The 26,426-nt window shown below is 46.0% G+C and overlaps 2 protein-coding genes across 6 annotated transcripts in view; one reads left to right on the top strand and one right to left on the bottom strand.

The window, feature by feature from the left end:
- On the top strand, positions 1-22,720 carry LOC118504543 (RAC serine/threonine-protein kinase). Of its 5 annotated transcripts, none has more exons than XM_036039141.1 (7): positions 1-160; positions 2,067-2,649; positions 13,965-14,794; positions 14,866-15,063; positions 15,159-15,310; positions 18,876-19,494; positions 19,595-22,720. In XM_036039141.1, the coding sequence occupies exons 3-7, from the start codon at positions 14,138-14,140 to the stop codon at positions 19,673-19,675; spliced, it is 1,707 nt and encodes a 568-aa protein (XP_035895034.1). In that variant the 5' UTR covers positions 1-160; positions 2,067-2,649; positions 13,965-14,137; the 3' UTR covers positions 19,676-22,720. The 5 variants fall into 5 exon arrangements, with proteins under 5 accessions (XP_035895034.1, XP_035895036.1, XP_035895035.1 ...); XM_036039143.1 differs by lacking the exon at positions 1-160 and adding an exon at positions 1,549-1,841; XM_036039142.1 differs by lacking the exon at positions 1-160 and adding an exon at positions 1,549-1,784.
- Positions 21,681-26,426, bottom strand: part of LOC118502449 (zinc finger protein 184-like) — a 16,826-nt gene continuing 12,080 nt past the window's right edge. Inside the window, exons 4-6 of the mRNA XM_036034678.1 lie at positions 25,833-26,015; positions 24,643-25,766; positions 21,681-24,555 (exon numbers count right to left, since the gene is read on the bottom strand). Coding sequence (XP_035890571.1) covers positions 24,372-24,555; positions 24,643-25,766; positions 25,833-26,015 — 1,491 coding nt within the window. The 3' untranslated portion in view covers positions 21,681-24,371. The remainder of the gene's footprint in view (positions 24,556-24,642; positions 25,767-25,832; positions 26,016-26,426) is intronic.

Here is a 26,426-nt window from a genome sequence, read left to right on the forward strand (position 1 = left end):
AAATTGTTGGTAGGCGCCATCTAGCCATTGGGTACAATTTGTTGACTTGCGTTTGGCTCCATTCCTTACCGAAGGCTCTTCGGGGTAAAGCGAGTACGGTTCGCGCGCTGTGACAATAGAACGGTGAAATTATTTAGAGCTCAGTGTAATTGATCGTAAGGTAAGGTATGGTGGTTGCCATTCATGGTTAGTTGGATACAGTTATTTCGTGTGCAAATTGCGCGGTATCCCTGCTGGTGGCACAACATCCTCCCTGGTGACCGACACACACACACCAAACACGGTACAATGCCAGTGTCCTTGGGAATTGGTTGTGTTTCGTTTTTGTTTTACTATCCCATTTCGTGTACGGTATTCGGTGGCGTATTAGCAACGCGTCACATTTTACTACGACGATGTTTTGTCTCGTCCGCTAGGTCATTTACGTTGTGCCGTTTCCTGTTTTTGTGTGCTGTGTGTTGCGCATCGATCTTTGCGACGGGTTCGTGAATGAAAAGTGCTCTTTGGTGGCACTTTTGTTGTGAGAATTTGTTTATCAAAAAGAGGGCGGTCGACGAACGATGATGGGATAAACGGTTTTAGGGTAAAAAAAGACCGTTTTGAGGACCAACAAAAAAAAAAAAAAGGTAAAGCAAAGACCCCATTTTTTGGGTGATGGTGGTGCCTTGGTTGATTACGGCAAAAGTTAAGTGGAGCGTGTGTGTGTGTGTTTGTGCGTGCGTGTACGCACCGAGAAATCGATACGCACGCATCACACATACATAAACGCGGGTTTTTTTGGCTACGCGCGTTTACGCCGCATGATAGGAGGAGATGCTCGTTATTTTTTGTTGTTGTTTTTGATACTATTGGTATGTTAGTCTAAACCCAGACGACGAAGGAATGTGCAGACGAGATAGCATTCATTCCAGTAAACCTGGATGTACAAGTTGCTTATTCATTAGAAGTCCCTGAATTAATCAGGTTGGAGTTGCTGCTGTTGTTTTGCTACAATCAAAATACTACGCGCTAGAAAATAGAAACATCGCAGCAAACATTGAACGTCGCTTCAGTGCTGCTATTAGCCGACGTGTTCGCTTTTCCCAGCCCCTGGGGCTGTCAGTGTGTGCGTGAGGGCAAGCATAGCCAGACAGCATACCACACACCGTTCGCTACATAGCGATCGCTGCTATCCAAAACATACATCTTCCGGGCCTCCCTTCGGCTCGTATGCGATGGTATGCGACGTGGTTTAATGTTTTACATATACCGCGCGTGTCGCCCAGCAGTCCACGGGCCAACCCGGGACGTGTAATAAACAGACATACTGCGTGCGAATGAACTGTGGTCGGGCGCTAGTGTGTGCGCCTTGTCTGGCGCACTGTTTGCAGTAGTGTGTGTGTTTGTGTGTATGTGTGTGTGGGACGGGTACCAGTCGGACGGTCGGTTTCATCATTCAATTCGTGTGGTGTCTGTCTCACTGTATGTTGCTGCTGGTGCTGCAGAGGTGCGTGCTTGTGTGGTGTGTATCTCTGGACAAGAAAAAAGGTAGCAAAACGGAAAAAAGAACAGCACCGCCGCAGAAGAAGAAGTGTGTGAGTGAGACGGGCGAAGCGAAGAAGGCAACCGAAAGACGCCGTAAAGAACCGTCGGTCTCTCTGGGCCGGGAAGAAAGAATACGGCCGCAACACGATCAAGTTGAAGAGCATCCGGTCGTCCGCGGGCAGACAGACAGCAGCGACAGGAAGCGGGCCCGAGCGAGCAGGCAATTGGCAAAATCAACGGCCTACTACCATTTCTTCACGGTGCGTTCGTCCGACTGAACGCGTTTTCGCGTGTCGCGCGTCTTGGGTGTGCACTGTGTGCGTGTGTGTATTTGGCAGCGAAGGCTCCCGGGGTTTTTTTTTGTTGTTGTTGTTGTGTTGAAACATTTAACAGAAGGGTGTTTCTGGGTGTTGGTAGTACTCGTGGTTCCGTGTAATCCAAATCCAAAGTGTTCTTTTAGTTAAATCCCAACGTAATAGTGGGAGTGGTTGGCCTGGAATGTGTTACAACAGCAGCTCATATCGTTTCTTTCCCTTTTGCAGTGCATAAAATTCGTTACTGCTGATTTGCTGACGACGGTAAACGTTGCTCACCTGTATGAAAAAAACGAGAGCAAACTACGGCTACTACTACTACTACTACTACTACTTCTGCCGCTGCTGCTACTAGTAAAAGTGCGCATAGTAGAAGGAGCCAGGCGCTAACGGAAGGTGCGTGTGTTACTACTCCCAGTGTGTGAATGCGCATTCGCGTGTGCGTGCGAGTGTACTGCTGCTGCTGTGTTTGGTTAAAACAGAAATTATCAAAAGCATCCAAAGGAATCGTATCCAAGCAAGCGGCTTAGTGTATGTGTACGTGTGGTGTGTGTTTGTGCAGTGAAATTTTCGATACAACATAGCCGAAACAGGAAGCTTGAGATTCATCACTTCGGCTCCAAACGGATCCGGATCTACTTGAGACGTGCCACGCTGCGTACGCGAGTGTAGTCGGTGCTCGAAGCACTACTGCGGTTGTTCCAGTCGACGGATTTTCGGTGGTGTGCGTTCCGGTTCTGTCTGGCGCTGGTGCACAACCGCAACGCCGAACCACACACGGAAGTGACTCGACGTTATTTCGTGACCAAAGGTAAATAGAGCGAGATAGGCAGAGAGAGAAGTTCGGACCCGGCGTAAAGCGGTTAAGAAAACGTATAGATCGCGGGTTGGTGGTGTTTGGAAAGGGGGAAACTCATTTCGGAGACCGGTAGTTTCCGGTTGGATAGGTTTCATCTGTTAAAATTTACTCTTCATCGTTGGAAACCTTATATTATAATTTCAATTTTACAAAGGCAGTACTTGTCCGTTTTTCCTAAAGAAAATAATTGTAAAATGTAAAAATATCAAATTCACAATTCCGTTTCCTTCAAGTTTGTTTGATATCGGTGGGTTTAACCACGATGAAACAATCTGACGCAATCGAATGTGCGAGAAGAAACGTCAAAAAACCACCCTCCCGATGTCAACTGTATGTGGGGAGTTCGCTTTTACCATCGCCAACCAATTCGACTTCCTTTTGCGCAGGATCCTTGTTGTTAGTTGTGTCGCCTTTTTCGCTCACAAACGTACAACTTCACGCACACACACACACACACACATTCATATAGCCGCATGTTACGAAAGGACATCGCATACCGAGGGGAGTATATTTTTTCGGCGTTGCGTATCGCACGAGAAACAGAGAGAGAGATGGGTTGGTTTGATGATGGGTGGGTTAATGGCGCTGTCTGGCTGTCAAATAGTTGGTGGTATCCAAACGAGGTCAAGAGCGTGAATATGGTGGTCCCGTATTTAGGGCAAGCACCAAACAACAACAACAACCATCACCACCAGCACCGAAAACCGGTAAAACCAAGCTCAGGGACAAGGGTTGGGTTTTTGTTTTGTATGCTTTTAAGCGAAAAGTAGTTACGGTTTCGTATGTTTTGGGATGAAGTGTATGAGCTGCTGTGATCCTTTTTATTGAAAAGAATTTGCCAACCCCAATATAGCTCCCAAGCTGTGTGTGGAGCATATGAAAAAGTGACGATTCTGTCTGGGACCAACCGTCATTATCGTCGGCTAGACGTGTTGGATAAGCTCACGTCGCGAGTCCTGATATGGCATATAGGTGGAGGAGGGGGTCGTTGTGTTGCTGCGCAAAGTGTAGTGTCCTCGTTTCTCGCAGCCGAGATCTAGTTTGAGATCGCTGAGTAAACAAATGAGCCACCAAATCCGCACATACACTAATTACCACACCTTTGCACGCACGGTGACGGTGGTGACGATGATCTTGTGATCATGATCGCGACGAGTGATACATTTATCGGTCACTACTTCGCCTGCTATGGCGAGCAGTTAGCTTGTCTGCCCTCTTTGCTCAAATAAATCTAAATGCTAGACATTTGTAAGGAGGATTACTTTAAATCACTGATCTCAAACTCATTATGGAATTCAACATATCTCCAGATCAAAAAGCCTGGTAGTGTTATATCGTATGGTCTTGATGGTCTGTTGTGTTTCTTCTGCTCGTGCGTGCTTTCTGCATCATAGTCCGGAAAACGCTCTTGTAAAAAATCGATCGTCTTTTGAGCGCTCTGTCTTGTCCAGTTTAGGCTGGACTAGTTTAGATGCCGCCAACCGGTTCACACTGACAATTGAAACTTGCTGGGGATGCATGTCTCGTGTGATATTTAATCCTTGGTTGTTACTTTTTTTTATCGGTTCAGGTCGTAGCCTCAAAGTATCGGCATTTTCCAAGTTAAAGTTAACTCCGAGTCCTAGATCCTTTCTCCCAGAGAACTAAAAAGAGTTGTAGGAAAATTCTGCCAATGCAATTTGACACTGCCAGATTCAGCAATATGGCCACAATTTAAATCTATGTAATGTCTCGAATAAATCGATTGTTTCATAATTTCTTCGCGTACCGGATTGGAAGGACTCGCGCTCGTGCGCGAACCGTATGTTTGTCATGTCTGCTTGAAGCGACCACATCCAATCGGACACACTTTTATCGTGTCACAGCATTCACAACGCGACTCGAAAAAACGGTAAACAAACGCAACATCATAACAGCAGATTTTTCTAAGAAATCATTTGCCGTTCTCAGAATTGCGCCAGCGATCGGGCAAAACAGCTTGCCGTCGCAGCGAGTCGCTATCTGAAATAACTTGCACACTCGTTTTCACTTGTACCTTGAGAACGCGCCGTGCTCAGAGTCGCCCGCCACAATGTTTGCTTACAAGCAAACAGACAATCCTTTCCCTTTCCGCACATGTGACGGAATTTGTGAATTAGACGGGCAGATTCGACGTCGAGAAACGATGACGTCGGTGGGGTGTGTAAGGGGGGAGAGAAAACCGGCCCAAAATTCACTTGTTATAGTTCTGGTTGGCGATTGTCAAACACTATACATGAGGAGGATGTTTGGTATGAGAAAGACAACGATTAAACTGTGCGACTGCCACCGTCCGGGATGCAATAATGCCCTACGGAAATAACAACCTCCTCCTTACACCATCACACTCCGCGCCCAAACCTCTGCGCGATGCCAGAGGTTAACCGGCGACACAAAGAGGCAAGTAGCGCGGGACAATCGTTGATGTTTTTCGCCGACGGTGAAACAACAACTCTGAGGCGATTTTAAAGAGGGGAAAGAAAGGAAGATGGACCATGGTGGAGAATGCAGCGGATGGGGAGAACGGAGACCGAGAAGTGGCAAAAATCAGGAATGCCGCCACCACGTATGAGGACTGGGCAGGGGGATGCCGGGGGAAAGGGCATGACACGGCCCACAGTTGCCGACAGTCTATGAATACATCGTCTGCGAATGTTTTGGCGTTGCGCCGCAATAGGACACGGTTCTAATTTTGGCCTCGCCAGGTATCGGCTAATCGGTCCCAGCGACGGGCATCGTTAACTTCGTCAACAGCCGTGGATTAGATTGAGAATTTTGCATCAGTTTGTTTTCGCCGTGTGTTTACTGATGCTCTCTACACGAAAAGCAAATGCTGGCGCATGAAATTAATTCACGGGAGGGGGAAAAATTATCCTTCAGAACACCGGCCAATATGTGACAGAGATTTATTATAATTTTTATTGATCATCGCTCGAAAGACAAACAAATGTTTATTTTAAAGCTTAAAGTGCAGTGTCAATTGATGCTCTCTGTACGGATGATTCATCAAAACCTTTGATATCCTTTGATGTCTTGACTTTCTCTCACACGTACTTGAGGTAATCTCAATATTCCTTTGTGCTGCCATTTTGACTAGGTGACCCTCCACGTGTTTCACATTAGCCTTACCTCAATGTCAAGAATTGGTCCGAATCGCGAAATCTTTACACAACAAGCAAATCTATGGAACGAACTTTGTAGCAAATGTGGGACCGACTTCCGACGGGCAGATTACATTAAATCACCAATTGACCCTTGGCGGCTGATAATGACACCTTTTGCTATAAATGCTCGCGCTAAATACAACTCATCTCCTTTGGCTGGCTGGATGCTGCTGATATGCTATGATTTGGCCCCGGCACCCAGAAACAACGCGTGTTCCCGCCACAAATTTGCCGGAAAAATATGGGACCGCCGTTCTTTTTTTTAAATGTGCCTGTAACGGGTGTGTTCGCGGGCGCTAAAAATAGTGCCCCGGATCCCGTTCCGAGAACGTGCAAATAGCGCGCTTTGAAGTACGGCATGAAAAAAAAAACGTTTATTTATCGCACATACACACATCCACGGCCACTATTTATTTAGCTCCCGGTTGAATGAACCTTGCACGCGCGCGCGGGTGGAAGAATAAACGGCGGCGAAGGTGGCGGCATCATCCGCGGCCCGAATCAGCGAAAACAACAATTTCGTAATAATTTAAAACAAATGATTACGAGTTGCATGCTTTGTGTTTGCCGGTGATAATGGCCATTGGTTTGTGTGTATGTGCTACAAGCCTGTTCTCCTTCAAGGCTACTTCGTTACAGTCAATCATTCATTAGTATAATGGAGATTGAATGAAAGTGGTTCGAAAAACATATAGATACAGGATAGCTGGAACATGAATGAGCAATATGGAAACTCTGTAATGCTCCAAGAGATTCAGATTAAGATCAAATCTTATTCATCGTCTCATCGCACGGGAGCTGTGGAAAGGATGGCTGTACTACGTATCGTTTACCTTAGAAATCGGTTATGCATCGCTTGGAACGATTTTTTTTAGTCCGATATTGCCTCGATCGTATTACATTACTCGATCGGTCTACAGGGTGTTCAAGAATGGATAATGACATATTTTGCTACTTCACAACAATTATAAGTTTCTTCTTCTTCTCCCTTGACACTAGAGCTTTTTCGAGGTTTCGATCTGCCATTTATGATTTTCGATGTCTTGATTTTACTCGTAGCTGGACAGAATCAGTCCTACGTGAATGGGATTTGATCCAGTCCTGCCATGTGTACGCCGGTGCCGCTATAGCCTCTGTGATAGTGACTGGTGATGGAAAGTAGTTGTATGATAATTATTTACAACGCCACGAACGCCAGTCCTTGAAATCCTAGCCAGGTTATGCACGGCGAAAGCATCATATAGGTGGGACAAAATGGATGTAGTGTGTATTATGAGTTTCCAGAAATGGATCAACGTGAAGAGCAACCTTTTTTTACGCTAGAATCTTTATATTTAAGGATTTAATTTAAGATTATTGTAAAAGATTGCAGGAAAAACTTGGGAGGAAAAAGACTTATTTTTTTACCCTCATGAGTCTCATACTCGTTGATTATTGGATCTACCATTAGAAGAACAATAAGGATCAACATCCTTGCGGTTAACCACCCTGTACTGATCACGGAATCCCTTCTAATGTGTTTATGGCACGCCCCACGCCATTGGCCGTACCTTAGTGCCTCGGTTCAGCCAAAGTGTATCAAATAACCAATACAAGCGCACTGCTTACCACTCCACCGGCCTGTGATCGCCGTTCGGCAAGAGCGCCGACCCGCACACATCTTAATCTACGATCGGAGGCGCCACCTGTCGCTGTGTGTGATGTTTTGATTCGCGAGCGCGTTTGTGCGCCACGTCAATGATGATGATGATGGGTGACCCACCACCACCACACACGACTAAAGAAGATGCAAAGAGGAGACGGAGTACTACGTGATAAGCACTTCCAGGGATCGGAATGGGCGTTGTGGTGGTGATGGTGGTGTAAGGCAAACATCGAGACAACACCGTACTTCGTAGTAGAGAACGATAGCGCCGCATCGATGTGTAGGAAATGCATCGTTTGCACAATAACAACCGCTCCATAGGCGGACAGTTGTTGGCGCGTGGCCACATGCACCCATTTATTTATCCACCGCTAGTACTACTGGTCGGAGTAAACAACATACGTCGTACAGCAGCGAAACTGCCCACCAGAAACGGGTTGTGTTTACTGCTGTTTGTGCCAACAGCACGAATAAACATTTTTGGTGAAATTCCCCGACTATATGCCCTGATAAGAACTTGGGGCTGGAAGTGACCTTTGCATCCGGCGTTGCTGTTTGCCTTTGATGTACGATGCATGGGTTGTAAGAGGAAGTAATAGTTCAAATAGTATAAAGTATTTGAGGAATTTTAAAGATATTTTTTTTTAGAATAATTATTCGTTTTAAACTTCATCAGACAAGCCACAGTTATTGAGCGCAAAGGACATTCAATGCCCTTCTCGCTTACTTCTACTATGTATGTTTGTAAAATTGCTAAGTAACAGCATTTTCTAGCATTCTGACATTTGATGAGTGCACACGGGACAAGGGGCGTAACGGACGTGCCCAGCCAAGGTGGAACGTGTTGACAGTGCAATAAAAACGTGTTACTTTTCACTACGCCAGCCGCGCGCGGCAGTTGGCTTTCGCTGTTCACACCCTAGCGTAACGAGACACGTGCTTGGGCTTGTTTACCGATTGTTGCGCACTTTAGCGGTGGAATTATCGGTGTGACGCCATGACCGAGACACACATTATGGCGCATCAGCTTTAATATTTTACGGCACGACACAGTCCGGCACGAACGTCGTGATGGTAAAGGTACAATGAACCAGCGGGGAGAAGGGTTACCGCAACTATCGATGTGAGCTACTTTGTAGTTATCACTGATCGGCTAGGGGTTTGATCGGAAAAAGGGGTACGAGTATGGGTGAGATAGGGAGTTAGAGTTCATCTAACGAAGGGTTTGCCGTTCAATAACGTTGAAATTTAAGGATTGTTGTATAAAATCATTGAGTTACATCTATGAAGATCTGTTATATTTAGTAATTACGGCTAAAGATCAACTTGGTCTAAGACCAAGTAACCAGTGCATAATAGTCATAAAGTTTCTATAAAAGCAGCTATTTCATACAGTACTTCCTACTTCCAGATATTTGTGGGACGAAAGTGAATGATCACTTCACATCTTAGACAGTAGGCAAGTTCAACGCTAGCCATCGGTGTGATCTTGTTGTGTAAAGAACCTCGTGAACTAAAGGATCTGGATGGATCTCTTGATGTCTTGATAAACTGACCATTTGGCCCTCGAGGACTTCAAATGAAGCACACATTTCGATAAAAGTGCTCCAAAGGATTTTTGAAAATCCTCTTCAGAAATATATACTTTTTTCCGCTTGGAAGATTCCGACAGTGTACATTGTTGCACCGATGCTTAACAGTGTCTAGTATATCTTTAATGTTATCTAAGCTTAAATATGATCTTTATGTAAAATAGCTATTGTCCTCAACACTTAGTGTACTGATCCTTGAAGCTTCAGGCGTATTTTGATAGTCAAATATACTATTGCAATACGCTATCAAGTATATAACCAGACAAAATTACATGAACTCAATAAATTGCGTATCAGCGTTTGTCCGAATGAATGACATTCCGGGATTTCGCTTTTCAGCGCCGCTGCATGTATCACTAATCAACTAAATTGGACGCTAATTGGCTAGAATTGAAGTTCGATTGAATCGTACACGGGAAAGGCAATCGACAGGATAGCAACAAGGCGGTGTTCATCCTAACAAGCTTATTGGATTTATTGGAAGAAAGCAGGCTTGCTGTTTATTGCTAATGATATCATGCCAGCTGATTGCTAGATTAATAACAATTGCCTAAAAGAGAAAGCCGTTGTTATTTGTTTAATTGAGCCTGTTGAGCCTGATTATGATGTTGGCCCCAGAATGCTTTTGTTGTATTTTGTGGACAGCTTTTTATATCGCTCAATGCATCGTCTTGACCTATTTGAAGCTCAATAATGGCCGGCTGTACTGTACACTAAACTTCATAATTGATTCCGAAGTGGAATGTAGAGGAAAGGGCTAATTCTAGCATCTTCTCCGTTGGTCGGATGCCGATAGGAAAGTGGGTCGAGAAAATTCGTGAACCATCTCAACACGTACTACGGGGAGAGTAGTTGTGATGATGCGCATGGCTGAATTTTCTTTTCCCAGAAACTGGTGACTGGAAATTCTCAACAACTAGGACATTTGTAAGAAGTACACAGTCGGTCCTGACGGTGTAGCAGCATCGATTGCTCGTTGACCCATATCTCGAAGGTATTAGAATTGAGGTGCGGTTTAGTATAGTGAACTACAGGAGGCATGTGTACTAGACAATTTTTAATACATGTAATACATTTCAACGTTCACCATTTTGAATCGCCATAATCAAGCCTACAAGGAATGATAGAATATTAATATCGGTTATGTTGCTCGCTCATTGCTTTGCTGTTCGGCCTTCGTAATGCTTGCAACGTAGACCTGCCCGAACCCGTCTGCTCGTCCGTGTAGCCTCAAGCTGCATAGTACTACTACGATGCATTAGCGTAGCGCATCGGTGGATATCCACAGGCACTTCCATTTTCTGCCCTTGTCTCGTGACTCGTTCTTCCATACGGGAATACGAGAACTCTGGATGTCGAGGTTCGGTTCGTAGCCCAGCCGTTCGTGATGCATGTCTATGCTTGCGAAAAGCGAGAGAGAGAGAAACCGAGAGACACGCAGAGCGAAGGCTCTTGGGAAGACTGGTTTTTTTTTGCGCTTGCCACACGCGATGCAAACCGAGTTCGGTTAGGTCAGGGTTTTTTTGTTCGAGATGATGGTACACGTTGGGTGTGGTTCGGGACTTGACAGAACCTACACCACCACCGTGATGTGGCGGCGGCGGCTGGTTGGGGTATGCTGGTTGGGGATTGTGGTAGCGGGGTACTTCGCATCGCTCCTGCCTTCGCAAAGTCTCTCCTCCACATGGAATTATGTAGCTTAGCTTACCAGCAGCTCGTCAGTTCAACTTTCCATTAAAACCTCAAACATCCGGCAGACGGATGTGTATATGGACCGACGGTGACGATGACGACGACTGCGACGACTCCCTCCCCGTTTGTATCGGTCTGATGGAGAAGGAACAAGATTGACTGTGAGAAACGACATCCGAAGCCAATTTGCTACGCACACTGAACATGGGATATTATTGGTGGCCAAGACGCCCGCCGAGAGGCAGACGGCGGCACAGACTTGGTCGGGAACGAAGGACGGAGATCCGTGTTGCAAATTTTACGTTCTGTGTAATGAATGAACGTACATTTGGTTCCGGTTGGCTGGCAACGGAGTAGAATCGGCTACTCTGTGTATGTGTGTGTCTGTGGGCTAGTGGAAAGAGATAGCAAGCACTCGGTAGTTTTACGATCTCTGGCAGCAGCAAGCGCTCGGCGGCGACCTGGGGCACGCTAGTTGCATGTTGCATGTTGCACAGCATGCACTCTTACGTTGGGCTTTCATTGTGTAGATTTCGAGTGGATTTGCTCTTCCAGACGTGCTATAAAAAAGAGCATTTGCTCGGCAGCAATTAAGTTGCTACCTCCGAAAGGGAAGGGATTCTTCTTACCAACGTACCACCAACGTATGATACCAGCGACCACCACACTACAGTCAACGTCGAAACGAGCTCCTTTATGTGCGTAAAAAGTTGTTGCATAACTCCTATTAAATGTAGAACCATGTTTTATTTTATGGAAGAGTTTGATAAAACGCCCCATTTTCGTTGCGTCGAGTGTTGTGTGCCTTTTGTGTTTATAATATCCATAACGAATCAATCGTGTGCTAATTGGAAAGGAAATAAACAATTTTTATCGGTACACACTTTATATGAAGTATGACCCAGTTTCCAGGGAACCACTGCCCTCCAACGTGTGTGTTGTTGAGTTGTGCAATAGTAGCTAATGGCGCCTACAGTCGTTCGTCACAGTACTCTGCAAAACATAAGTGCAGTTCAGGGTGGATTTGTTTACAGTTTTAACTGGAACTGAAATAGCTACATCATCGACTGGAGGAATGGCGGGTAACCTGTTTGCGGTTAATCAATATTGAAATGTTCTTGGGAGTATTGCACATTAATGAGTTTAAAAACATGTAGAGCCTCTCCAGGTCACATGCTCACTCATAACCACATTCACCGGTGAAAACAGAGCTTAGTTTGTGCTTGTATAGCAGGGAACCTACCTAAGATGTGCTTTAATTTAGTAAAGTTTGTCCTGCACTGCTCATATTGAAATTTGCTTCAATATCTCTCACTGCATCAATATCAAGTTTCACCGATTTTAGTTGGAAAAGATACGAATCAGTGTTCAGTTCGGTCATATTGCAATCACTGATGGCAGGCGGCCGCACTCTAACTGACCATCGCAATAATTGCAAAACTGGATTCTATTTGTGATGCCATTACACCATTTTTGAGATGTTGTTGTTGCTTCTTTTGCGGTTCCTTACAATTTCTTTTCCCCCCAAAAAAAAAACATTGAAGATGGCTCATGCGTAGGAAACTGTGACCTACTTTCGCTCGTTGCTCGTCATCCAATCACACGCCGAACGTCGGCCCGTTCCCATCCCCGGATCGTTCGAATGTGATGTTGTTTCCCGGAAGACGATAAAATCGCAAACCAGCGGAATCAGTTGGTTGTTTTTGCCCATTCCCAGAATATTGACTGCTTTTCCATTGAAACCAGCCGCGGTGGCTGGTGGTGGTCTCCACGCCCAACCAACCAATCTCCTCCGGCCATGTGACGGTTATGTTTACGCTTTTAACTTGATTTTATTATTGATTTTTGATTTATTTTTGGTCCCACCGAACGGAGCGGTGTTGGGATGGGGACAAGGGGTTCTTTGGTTTGTTTGTACTACCAATATCTGCCGTCAATTGAGATAAAAAAAGTTGGCGAGAGATCCGGGAAGAACAGATCTTTGTTGGGAGGTGGGGGAACAAAAGGGTAAGATCTTTACTATTGTTTTAATTTAAATTACATCTAGACGCGTTACATGACGCAATTAAAACACCAGTTTACACTATACATTATTCATTCCTTGGGGTAAAGAAATATTCAGTAAACACGGCATATTTCATGTCCAACACACACATGGCTCGGTACATGGGAGGTTTAGCGAACACGGCAAAGAGAACGATACCAGCCAACAGGTGTAGCCACAGCATGATCACTCCCCACATCATAGGAGATCGTGCGCAAAGGCCGGTGGTAAAGCGATGATGTAGCAACAAAGTATATGAAAGTCCAGTGTGCAGAAGCTGTCGGTGCTGCTGGCTGCCAGTTGGCGCAGGAAGAGTGTGGGGACAGACTATTCGTCCGTGCGTGTGTTGTGTGCCGATGGACGTGCGGGAGTGAACTGTTATTGCGCAGTGTTTTATTTCGCTCAGTACCTCCAAACTTCTTCTTCCACCGGCTCAGTTTGGAGCGAAGAAGGCGAGAGATGAAAATGAGTCATTTGGACGGAAAAAGCTCCGGTTTCTTCCAAGCTGGAAACTATTGCGTGTTAGGATAATCAACCATCGGGATTACTAATTTTGTAGAATACTGTCTACACCTTTCCAAAACGGTTTCTGCTAATCGATAGCGCATTGCGTTGTGCTGATGGAATCCGCTTCTGCCTAGTCCGGGAATGGTCAGTGGAAGGAAATGTAACTACGAAGTTTTTCCGCCATGTCACGTTTTGCCACAATGTCCACAATGATGATGGCGGTGGACCTGACGGTAGGTGCCGAGTGCAACCACCCGTTTGGCGCCAGTTATGAAATAAGACGCTTTGCTGAAGAATGGCTCCACGGGCGTGCTGTATCACTCACCGGTCTTGTGATGATTGCCTTTATCGGCTAACCTTTGATAAGGGCGAGCAATGGAAACGACAGTGTGTACTCTCTGTTTTGTGTGTGTGTGTGTGGGGTGCACTTTGGAACGCAAATATTGGTTGATGTATGTGGAACGTTGCTACAGTTTTTTTTAAACATAGGACAGATCTTGCCGAATCAGAAATTAAGAAGGTGTGACACCTGAGATCTGGGCTAGGGTTTGTTGAAGTAAAATGTAACTCTTTTTAATTTATTCCTTTCTTTTTGTCTATTGCAGTTGGATCGAGTTTGCTTGAGAAAGAGGAGAAATTTCTAGTGTGTGAATACTTCGCGTCTCTCAAAGCTAACGTAGGAAAGAGTGATCCGCGCAAACAAAAATACCGGCATATTGCGGTTAGAGACAACCTTGCACGACCTCAGGGCGCGGCTGGAACTTTGTAACGTAACAGTATGGCTTCCAAAACTGCCCAAAGCACACCGGCAATCGCAATCTCAACGCCAGCAACATTGAAAACAGCAACCTCAACCACGGCACTGACGTCCAGCATGTCCGTCTCGTCCGGTGTCAGCATACCGTCGCTGCTGTCGACATCGTCGGCCGAATCCGCCATGTCGGCCACGTCTTCAGCCACCAACCCGTCGACGATCGTGAAGGCGGGCTGGCTGTACAAGCGGGGCGAACACATCAAAACCTGGCGATCGCGTTACTTCATACTGAAGAGTGACGGGACGCTGGAGGGTTACAAGATACGGCCCGATCTCCAGTATCCGACCGAACCGTCGAACAAGTTCACCGTGCGCGACTGCCAGATCATGTCCATCGATCGGCCCCGCCCGTTCACCTTCATCATCCGCGGCCTCCAGTGGACCACGGTGATCGAGCGCATGTTCCATGTGGAGGGTGAGAACGAGCGCAAGGAATGGGTGGACGCAATCCGTAGCGTTGCGAACAAGCTAAACGAGGAGGAGGTGTATCAGGCGACGCTACCGAACCAGACCGCTGACGATGACTGCGAAATGGGTTCGATCGCGGAGGACGAGCTGGAGCTGGAAAAGATGCCCGTGTACGGTACGGCGATGGATAAAGTGAGCGGCAAACGGAAGGTGGTAAGTAGCGCAAGCGTAGCATAGGAGGAGACAGCGTATGTTCTAATGAGTAAATGTTGCTTCCCTTGCAGACGCTGGAAAACTTCGAGTTCTTGAAGGTGCTCGGTAAAGGCACGTTCGGTAAGGTGATTCTGTGTCGCGAGAAAACTACATCGAAGCTGTACGCAATCAAAATCCTGAAGAAAGATGTCATCATACAGAAGGATGAGGTTGCACATACGATGGCCGAAAGTCGCGTGCTGAAAACGACGAATCATCCCTTTTTGATAGTAAGTTTTGCTGGTGCAGCAGCGGTGCAGCGGTAAGCGCCATCGATGCGGATAGTAACTTGCCACTTCTTGTTGGGATTTTTTATTTTTGACAGTCACTAAAATATTCGTTCCAAACGGTGGATCGTTTGTGCTTCGTGATGCAGTACGTCAATGGCGGTGAACTGTTCTTCCATTTGAGCCGCGAACGCATATTTCCCGAGGATCGGACGCGCTTTTACGCGGCAGAAATTATTTCCGCCCTTGGGTAAGCATTGTTTACTGAAATTAGTAACTTGTGTATGGTTGGGAGATTTGCTTCGGGACGCATCATAACAACCCTTCGGATGGTATAGGCAAATGAGGCTTGAAATGCTCTAGAAAAGATTTTCAAAGAGACGGAAAAGGGGTGTTTCAAATTTCCATTTTTATCTTATCTTTTGTCAAGCAATTGCAGCCGTTGCTGGAACTGCACTACACGAGCGAATATCCCAGTAGTTTTGTAGAATATAATTTATGGGTTTCATGCCCCTTCATCGTACCAAGAATTTATTATTAGTTTTTGCCCATCAGTCACGGGCAAGAATGTGAATGCAATGCGTGTGTACAATGTATGCATAATATCGCCGATACCGATGCTGTCGCCATTCGACCGGCGGCGCCTGCATCAGCAAGACTTGTTTTTGTTTTTCTCGAACGCCATTATGCAACACTGTTAGGAATTTCAAGAACAACACTACCCGCAGTCGTCGCAACCTTTCTGCTGTACCCCCCGTCGTCGTCGAGCCTCTTGTGTTCGATGCTGATAAAAAAGCGTATGGGGAAACACACAAACTCGATCAACCTCGCGATGAACGATAAGTGTCGCGCCTGCATTTGTGCAATCCATCGGTGGATAAGTACAAAAAATAATAATAATAATAATAAACAGCTTGCCCAACTTCCCGTGACCAATGCGCGCGGTTATCAGCAACAACGTCACCCGGCACCCGTAGGTTTAGTGACTTGTTTTTAAGAACCCCTCACCCACCTAGGGGCACACGTGTGTGTTTCTTTGCTATTGGTGTTTTGCTTGCTTTTTTCATATTAGCATGCGAAACTTGCACAACTGTACGTGTGCAAGTTGGTTTGTTGTTGAAAGTGTTCAGTCACCTACACTTCGTCACATCGTCTCAACAGTACGTACTGTGGATGAGAAGCGAAATCTTAGCACAACACAGCTCATTCGATGTGGGATTTCCCGCTAAATAAAACTAGTTATGACGGGGGGAAACCTCGGGAGAAGTTTATGAAAGCGCTGTAAACAAGCTAACGGGTGGTATCATCGAAAAGCGTGAGAATCGGAATGGAACCACAACAACGAAAGGCTCGATCCTTCATCAAACTGATGATGGAGTGATCACGCGGTTTATAAAGCGATCATCAATTTTCATTACAAGTTTAAAATCAAGAATTTTGGTAGCAAAACATTTAGCTAAATTTTCAAGTATATAAGGTACGGAGCAAGTCTTTAACTTAATCTGTAATGCATCTCAAAACGGAGGCAATACGTTAATACATAGGCATCTCCTCTCTCTCTCTCTTCTTGGTCTAACGACATCTTAAGTTCATATGTCTAGACTTAATGATACCACGTAATTGGATGGTCAGTCCTGATTACGGGAGAACAATCCGGATGGGATTTGAAACCCGGTCCTGCCGTATACCGTAATACACAGGCATATGACGGCTAAAACCAGATTTCGCATCATCGCCCCGACAATGTTGCAAGCTTCCGACGAGACACTCGAAATTCTCTACTCGCTCCTTGGGTGCGTGTGTATGGAATTACCATCCTTGAACCGCAGCGCGTAAGTTTGCTAAATTTATTGCACGGGAGAATGTATTTTTGCTACGGTTGAACGCGGTTTGAAGGGTAAGGTAAACATCAGTAAAAGATTACCATCTGTCAATGATGATACTTTCTGGTGTCGTAGTCACGTTTCTTGCTTGCCCCGTGCTTCACACCCCACAGAGAGAGAGGGGGGTTTGCGTTATGTGTGGGCTGGAAGGGCAATGTACAGTGACGGAAATGATGTATGGGTGCTAAAAAAAAGGGAGGAAAGAGCAAATACGCGACATTTGTGCATCAAAACAAATGAGTCAGCGCAACGAACGAATTGGTGTGGGAACCGAAAGGCGAAATGGCAAAACTGATGTCCACCATTGAGTCATACGAATGATGCGATGGATTTTACACACGTCTGTAAATTATTATTATTCGGTACGCTAGTAATTATTTACATGTTTCTTAGTTTCCAGTTCAGTGCAGATTCTAACGAGTCATTTGATTTTGTAGGAAGGGTGTTAGGAAAAAAGAGGATGGACGATTATATTGATCCGCAATGCTTTCGGTGTCAGACTACAGATCTATCCTTCACTTACATGCTTCTAAACCAGAGATATGCTGAGCCTGTCTTCTCTTTAACCTGACACTAGACAGGGATATCCGTGGCATAGTCCTAGAAGCCTACATACGTCTCTAACACATATAATTCGTTAAAACTGAGGAAGGCTTCTAATTCGCTTTCGATTGGAAGACGATCAGAAGGATATTTGACCCCGTATGTGTGGAAGGATAATCGAGAACTCAACATTGTGTTCTAGGAGCTGTACAATGATTTCTCAAAAGGTCCAGTGGAGCTGGTCATGTCGTGAGAATGGCACCGGACGACCTATCATGTAAAGTATTTTAATGGTCGGTCAAATGCTCAGAGAGAAGGCGTGGTTGGCTCATTTTAGAGAGAAGATGGCTCTAACGTGTCTGCTAGAATATTCGAGACCTCCGTCGAAACATTGGATCGTGTGCAGCAAGTTCTTTGGGTAAAAAAGCATCCGCTCTTTAGACACAGAACCGCATACTCCGGATACAGAGCTTACGGAGTTTTCCAATCAAAACAAAATAAACTAACGAGCACAATGTGGCGCTTCTGATCATTGTCGTGCGTGCCCAGCTGCGTAAACATTAGGTACCGAACGGTCAATTGCCATTATCAAGGTTAATCCCAATCATCCGTGGACTGGGATTAGGTTGTTGTACGATGCGCCTGGCTGATGAAGAGTAAATTTGAAAGTAAGCAACCTCCCTTCACCTCGATCATCACCCCCCGCCCCCACCATAAATGATGATTCAATGGCACAACTATTTCCTTCTCCTCACTGCAAAGCGACACCCACCCGCTCATGCCTCCCGTGTGGTTCACCCACACAATAGGTTGTTGATGTTGGTACCTCGCGCCGGTTGTTGGTTGTTGTTCCGTTTTCTAAGCTTTGTCAAGTGTGTGCCGTTCCCGCCAAACTACGTCAGCGGAACATTGCACATAATCAGACACACATACACAATACCGCGTGGTTCGAACCACACAACGATTCATTCATAAAAAAGTGCCGCTCTTTGAACGAGGGCGTGCAAGTTCCAACCACCGCGGCCGTGGTTTTTGTGGCGTATCTGTTTGTTGCGTTGTTTGCTTACTGTGACGACGGTGTGGTCTGCCGCTTGCCGATGAAGCTTCAATGAATGGTGGTGGTGGTGACCGCCGCAGTTGGGCACTTGGCGACACGATCGATATAGAGGAAGAAAGTTTACAAACTGCCATTGACGTCAATGGCGCACATTCGCGGGTAAATAGGCGGTGTGGCGTTTCGTGGGGGCCGGGGACACACGTGCATCTGATTAACGAACATGATGATGACGGGATAATGCCCGGTACGGGCCGGGATGCACAAACATTTATCGTAGCAACATTTTTTTTTCCACCAAAAAAGAGGTACATTTTCTTATTATGCTTTTTTAGGTATCTCCACTCACACGGCATCATCTATCGCGATTTGAAGCTGGAAAATCTTCTGCTGGACAAAGACGGACACATTAAGATAGCCGATTTTGGGCTGTGCAAAGAAGACATTACGTACGGTCGAACAACGAAAACGTTCTGCGGAACACCGGAGTATCTGGCGCCGGAAGTGCTGGAGGATAACGATTACGGCCACGCAGTCGACTGGTGGGGTACGGGTGTCGTAATGTACGAGATGATTTGCGGTCGGCTACCGTTTTACAATCGCGATCACGATATACTGTTCACGCTGATACTGATGGAGGAGGTGAAGTTCCCGCGCAACATAAGCCCGAACGCGCGCAGCCTGCTCAGTGGGCTGTTGGTGAAGAATCCGAAGCAGCGGTTGGGCGGTGGACCGGACGATGCGAAGGAAATAATGGCCCATCCGTTCTTTGCCAGCATCAACTGGACCGATCTGGAGCACAAGCGCATTACGCCACCGTTCAAGCCGCAGGTAACGAGCGATACGGACACACGCTACTTCGATCGTGAGTTTACCGGTGAAAGTGTGGAGCTGACGCCATCGGACAGTAATGGACCGTTGGGCGCCATTCAGGAGGAGCCTCACTTTTCGGAAGTAAGTATCGGCGCGACTGTTTTACGGAAATTAACATCACCTAGAACTCGTCGTTTAATTAACACACACACATACTTGTGCTTGCTTTCGGACATTTCAGTTCAGCTACCAGGATATGGCATCCACCATGAACACACCCAGCTTTATGAACCATTCGCACAACTTTCCACCGATGCAGTGAGAAACGGCTGATTTGCACCCGGTGCCGCCGGGTGTTGCGTGAAGCAATTGCGCGCCCACTGCAGTAGTAGGACCACCGACCAGCAGAGGAAAGTGTTCTCCTCCCCCCCCGGGGGGAAACCAGCGCTTTCTCCGAGCGGTGTCCAAACTGCTGGGTAGTAACTGCTGTGCAAAGCAGCAGGGCGAACGAAAGCGGACAAGAGAAGGACACGACACAGAGCAAAGAAATTTAAAAATCTTTCGTTTGAGCAGGGAAGCGACGTAACCGCAGGATGATGACTATTATGTTTGTAACATGCGTTCCAATAGCCCAGTTTTGTGCCGTATCTGTCTGCCAGCAGCAGCACACAGCCAACAAGGGGTCCGATATCGCGTCGAGTTGCCTGTATATTGGGAGTTTGACCAACCAGGGAGTTGAAATGACCTGGGCGTGGAAGAACGGTAACTCGACTATTGATATCGTTACTTCCGGACCGGAAAGACGAGTTTTGATCTTACGAAAAAGATTCCTTTTTTTACCACACCAAACCAACCACTTGAACATCACAACAGCAATGAAAACAACAGGTGAAACAAAACCGAACATCCCAATCATTTCGGGTGAAGTAGAGAAACAGCAAAGAAAAAGTGATTGGGGACAGTATGATATAGATAATTACCACCGTGCCAACTTTTGCCATAACACAACCACAACAACACAGAACATAATGATCTCAGATCGCGATAGATTAGCAGCATCAAACAGGAAAAACAAACAAATGGCTCAACCACCACACTCACACATGCACTCTCTCTCTCTATGCAGTATCACTCATACCCGCCTATCTCAAGCATAAAACCGACAGCAAACTATGGTGTTTCGTTATTTAGTGGAGAACCGAATTATTTTACCTATCTTCTAACTGCTGCATACACACACACACACGAGTAGAAAATCCTTGCGCGTTTCGTTGTAATTATTGTGGACGGGAATGTAATATGATGGATATTAAGTTTTTAAGGGAGTGTGTCGTTATAAAGTGCGACAGATAGCCAACGAAGCCGTGGGCGAATAAGTGTAGAAAGCAAACCAGATTAGTTCGCGCGTGGTGAGCCGGTTGGTAAACGATAGACCAGACCCCTTTGCTACATTGATTGTTTTATACTTTTGTTGCATACAGACACACACACACACAGACACAATTTTGCGGGCAGTTTCCTAATAATTGAATAACCTTACGGTAGCCCTTTAATACCGGCGGTACATGCAACGAGCGAGCCTACCCAGTAGCGCAGTAACTGGCCTCACCTGCTAATAGGCTTTGGTTGCGCGAGAAGAAAACTCTGCTGGCGTAAGCTGCTTTTATAGATGAATAAGCGTAAAGTTGCGCGAATGTGCATATATATACCCATATGCAAAAGATGGAAAGCAACGGGCTGTGATAGAAAGAAGTTAATAATATTAATAATCATCATAATCGTAGTGTGTACGTACTAAGGATAGAATGCGCGCGCATCCCGGAAAGTGACCCCAACTGCCGCCCAACATTTGGCACGGTACCAAGTAATAGTAAGCAAGTGGACCGAACAGGGTTGGTCACCTCGCTACACACTAACCCGGCCCATCCGTTCGACTCTGCGCAGGGTAGACCCTGGAATCGGGAACAGCTATCATTCAAGCAGGATCATTCTGCAGATAGATTGTTAAAGTCCCCGGACCCGGGGACATACGCTAAGTTGCTAGCTTTCCTTCATTGAAACAAAAAAATCATTGCGCTTTAATATATGTACACGTGTTCCTTAGCAGCTAGTATGCAAACATAGTTTAATCACTGCTGTACGCCGATATTGGGCTGCCGCGAGCTGGGGCGTTTACGGACCACCAGGGCTTTGCAGGGTAAATCTTTCGCGGGATGTTCAGAATCGGTCAGAACACCGAATTGGTTTTTTTTCTATTCTGACTTCCCTTACACACAAGAGCCGAGAGATTCATACACACACACATACAATTAACAAGGTATATACTGTTTTTTGTTTAGTTTGTAGCATACGTTAATGTTGCAGTAACAGATATGGGGAGGGACATTAATCGGGATCCTTATTTCTTTATATTAGAGCACATACTTTTTCGTTTATGTAGCCGATAGTGTCCGTGACGAGCTAGTTTTAAGTGTACCAGCGGCGATGGTGCTGCCGTAGTAGCCGGTAGTAGTAGTAGTAGTAAGAGTGTAGCAGCACCATGCTCCCGATTACTAAGAACTAATGAGATACCAGATAAGAGAAAATATCACTGCCTTAGCTAATTGAGACATTGACAAGAAGAAAACAAGTGCAACACTATATACATAATAGAAGGGTGGGGTGGTGTGTAAAACACTACGCTGAACAAAACTCAAATCGAGGTGAGAAAAAAAAAGTGTTGAAGTGGGGGGCCCACACAACCACGTTCCAGAGGTTATCAAGCGAGCGGAGCGTTACTACTTTTGTCTTCTGTTACTAAATGATGCCTTTTAGTTAAGTGTGGTATCTTGTAATGTTTAGTGCTGTATTTTCCTTGCTTTAACACAAGCCTTTCGGGGCTACAGGGCTCTTGATTTGCATGATTCGTTTAGTGGACACTGGTGCTATTGAATTAGAATCCTTAACCCGCCTATGGAAACTGTAGCAAAACGCTGCCTAAAAATGTGCTTCTGTGCAACAACGGGATTAAACTTTTACATACATAGTGAACAGGCAAGGTAGAGAAGACGATGTTACAACAGGTCTTAAGTTATGGTAGATCGTTCTAGCAGATGAGCGTGAACCTCCCCCCCAACAGGTCTTACTGCGTATTGGCTTACTATCCTATACTGGTAATGCTGAGCCAGGAGAAGGAAAAAAAATGCATTGAGTTTCTACGTTCTAGGCCCAGTTTTTTCCCGCGCAGAACCGATACACTCCTATCCGGTGTGTACATCGCGTAAAATAATAATATTACTACAAATACCATCATAAAAAAGGCCACAACTAGTGTTACAGAGAGTAATGCATAAGTACTAGATAAATTTAATATAAAAAAAAAGATCACCACAAAAACATGTGAGAAAAATGAACTCTTATTTGAATGGAAAACGTCCGAAGTTGATATTTTATCAGTGCTCGAGATAAACAGACATTATTCTACGACGAGCTGAATGCCGGGAGGATTTTGTTTTTCACAAACCGTAGCATCCGACTCATTCTGATTGTTTAGAAACAGATGACTGAGGATCGCTTGCCACAAAATACATCTTGACCACAATTAGGATCATCGTACAGATGGATGCTTCCACGCCAAGCTCTTGGGTCTCCCCATTCTGCAAGGCATTAACTAGCCAGTTGGCAAAAAGTGCTTCACGTTCTACTGCACTTTGTCTTGGCGCCCACGGTTAACGCAAGTGATCGAATATAGCTTTCTATGTGGAGACAAAAGGGAGATGAATCCAGCGCCTGTTATTACCGCGGCATCACAACGCTTTGCGCCTGCGCTAAGGTTTTCGAGCTTGCTGTGTACGAATCTCTTCTCGCTGCTGCCTCGAACTACCTCCAGCACTACTCAACACGGATTCGTCCCCAAGCGCTCTACCACCACAAACTTGGTTGAATTTGTCAGCCAACGCCACAGGACCATCGACTCCGGCTCCGAAGTGGACGCGGTATATACGGACAGCAAAGCTGCCTTTGAAAGTGTCCTGCATTCCTTGCTACTCGCCAAGCTCCAGATGTTGGGCACGCCCGTCCAATTGCTAACTTGGATGCGTTCGTATCTCGCCGGCCGATCTACTGCGTGAAAATGGGACCCCATTTGTCGCGTTGCATTCCTGCTTCTTTAGGGGTGCTTCAAGGGAGCAACCTCGGATCGCTGCTGTTCGTCATTTTCATCAATGACCGTAACTAGGGTGCTTCCCGCTGGAATCCACCTACTGTTTGCTTATGATGCGAAGCTATTCCTGTCGATCCAAGACCGGTCCGACCAACTCCGCCTTCAAGCTGCACTCTGTTCATTCCAATCCCGGTGTATTGTCGTAACGTTCACGAGAAAGCGCTGTCCTCTGGTTGTCCGCAAAAGCAGTGTTAGGGATTTAGGAGTACTCCTCGATGAGAAGCAGAGCTTCCACGAACAGCTCGAACACGTCGTCACCAAGGGCAACCAGCTGATAGGCTTGCTTAAGCAACTTACTCGCGACTTCACGGACCCGGTCTCCATCAAGACGCTCTACTGCTCCTTGGTTCGATCGGTGCTGGAGTATGCCTCCATTGTATGGTGGCCATCTGCTGCTCGGCCCCTAGCCCGTTTGGAATCCGTCCAGCGCAAATTCACCCGGTTCGCATTGCGCTTCTGGAATCGGTCCTTGGGTCCAAGTGGATTACGACACTCGCTGTACGCTTTTGGGTATCGAGTCGCTGAACCAGCGTAACTGCAACACCCAGAGACTATTTGTTGATGGACTTTTGGACTACCGAATCGACTCCCCAACACAGCCTACTAGATGTTACCAATGCGCAGCGTGCGCTTGTCGCAACCACCGGAAAAACTGCTTTTAAAGCAGATCGGACATCTCTTTCAACTTCCCGGATCTGAACAAGTGAATCGTAAAATGGTGCCAGCCGAAATAGCTAACCCCGCGGCAGGGTACTACACTCAGGAATCAATTTTACAATAAACTTGGAACACCGAGATGTGTGCCGACCACCCTAGCTTACGGCATATGCTGTCGGATGAAGTGTGATCGCCTGGAAGCGGCGGACCGGAAACGAGCAGCACATTGCGTACACTCGTACGGCTTTTCATCTGTGTGGGTACGCATATGGGTCGTGAGTGTACCCTTCTGTCGGAAGGAACGATCGCACACATCGCACCGGTACGGTCGAGATCCTTCGTGACTGTTGGAAGAGAGAGGTTGGAAAAAGAGGTTATGTCAATAAATTGTTGAAAAAGACGAATTTTAGAGAAATTGAAAAGAGCTTTACATGAGCGTGTGCCGGTTCAGTTCGATTTTTTGATTAAATTGCAAGCCGCATACGTCGCAAGGATATTTCCTATGATTGGTGTTGCCCTGATGGAGGACCGTCTGTTCCGTAACACGCTGTTGTTCAGGCTGCTGACGAGCTGACGCTATGCACGGATGCTGCTTGTGATAAGTAACGGCCGATTGGGATAGCATAAGCTTATCGCACCGATTGCTCCTGAACGATTGAAACTTTGCCACCGGCCGATCGTGTTTGATTAGGCTGTGCTTGTACAAATTTTGTCGTGTTTTGAACGTTGCCCGACACACCTCACACTCGAACGCACGCTCTGCACCGTGTGTTTCTTCATGTGCGTTTAAGCGTTCCTTGGAAATGAATGCTTTGCTGCACATTTCACACACGAAAGGTTTCTCCTTCGTATGAATTCGCTCGTGGGCCTGTAAGTGATGGGAATAGTGGAACGATTTGGGACAGAACTGGCACGCGTACCGCTTCGTTCCTTGATGGGTACGGGTGTGTCGCGTGAAGGAACGTATACTTTTAAACTGTCCCAAGCAAACGGTGCACCGGTACCGTTCGCCGGACTTCGGCTGACAGTGCGCACGCAGGAAATGTTTTCGAAACCAAACAACATTACCCTGCAGGTGTGTACATTCGTTGCAGGAAGGTTTGCTTTCTTCCGGCACAGTTTGTTCGCTATGTTGCTCCGTGTCCTCCTGTGTGTCTGCATCGATCGAGTGTGATCCTTCGTCGATGAATTCTTCTACCGCTTCTACGTCCTCTTCCAGCCCTCTTTCTACCTCATCCTGTGATGGTTCTTGAGCGGCCGACTGTTTGACTGATAATGCATAATTCTGATCAAGGTCTGTCCGTTCGGTAACGATTTCCTTCTCTTCAACATAATTAGTAATTTCGTTCGTTTTTTCAGTATGTGAGTTAAGGTACTGGCATGTGAGATGATCTCCATCAACTGTTAGATGAAGTTCCAATTGTGGTAAAGTTGTAAATATTCTTGCCGCTGCTTCAATGGCCTGCTTTTGAAACAAATAGCAAGAATTTAGCTGCGTTAGGCAGGCCAAACAAAGATTGAGCAATCGCTTTTTTGAGAGTGTTGCAGTTTCGAGCTGAAATGATGAAGGATAAATACACACTTAAGAAGACACACTAAGTGTTGCGTTTAGTGAGCCTACCTGAACGCCTGTGAACTTGGCATACATAGCTTCACAGTTCACCGTAACACCATCAATGTCGACTTCCGTGTTCAGTGGAACCATGGTCGGTGCGTACTGCAAACAAATAATACATTTTTTAGATCCCGATCCACTTGGGATCGTGCTCATCTCGAGCGGTAATAGTTGCTCTGGAACGCAACACAGTTTTTAGAACACAACGGAAGACGTTTTACACTGCACAAATGCACCGAACCAAACAAACATTGAACGAGGTTTGTTTTGTAAACAATATTTGACTTTAATCCGTAGTTGTTTAAGACTCATGTTTCAGCACTTTAGAATAGATTCAGCAAAGTATATTGATTGAATCAAGCCAGCTTTACTACAAAATTTCAAAACATTCTGCTTTGGACGGTTTTTGTTCGTATATTAGATATTAGATAAGATATTTTATAAGACATTTCAAATGGACAGCAAGAGATTGGCAAAACCGTGATGCTCCATTCAATTTATCGAGTTAAGTTCTGGGCAAATAGGGCAGCCGCCAGGGCAGGTCCCGTCGTTCAAATGGCCTCATCGAAAGGGCCTCCTAAATGAGACAACCTACAATCT

This window comes from Anopheles stephensi, chromosome 2, assembly GCF_013141755.1.
Source record: "Anopheles stephensi strain Indian chromosome 2, UCI_ANSTEP_V1.0, whole genome shotgun sequence".
Lineage (NCBI taxonomy): Eukaryota > Metazoa > Arthropoda > Insecta > Diptera > Culicidae > Anopheles > Anopheles stephensi.

Bases quoted from the DNA above. Each gene is read 5' to 3' on its own strand.
- LOC118504543 (XM_036039141.1), top strand. From the start codon at position 14,138: ATGGCTTCCAAAACTGCCCAAAGCACACCGGCAATCGCAATCTCAACG. The intron at 14,795-14,865 runs GTAAGTAGCGCA...CTTCCCTTGCAG, and splicing joins TGAGCGGCAAACGGAAGGTG to ACGCTGGAAAACTTCGAGTT. The intron at 15,064-15,158 runs GTAAGTTTTGCT...TATTTTTGACAG, and splicing joins CGAATCATCCCTTTTTGATA to TCACTAAAATATTCGTTCCA.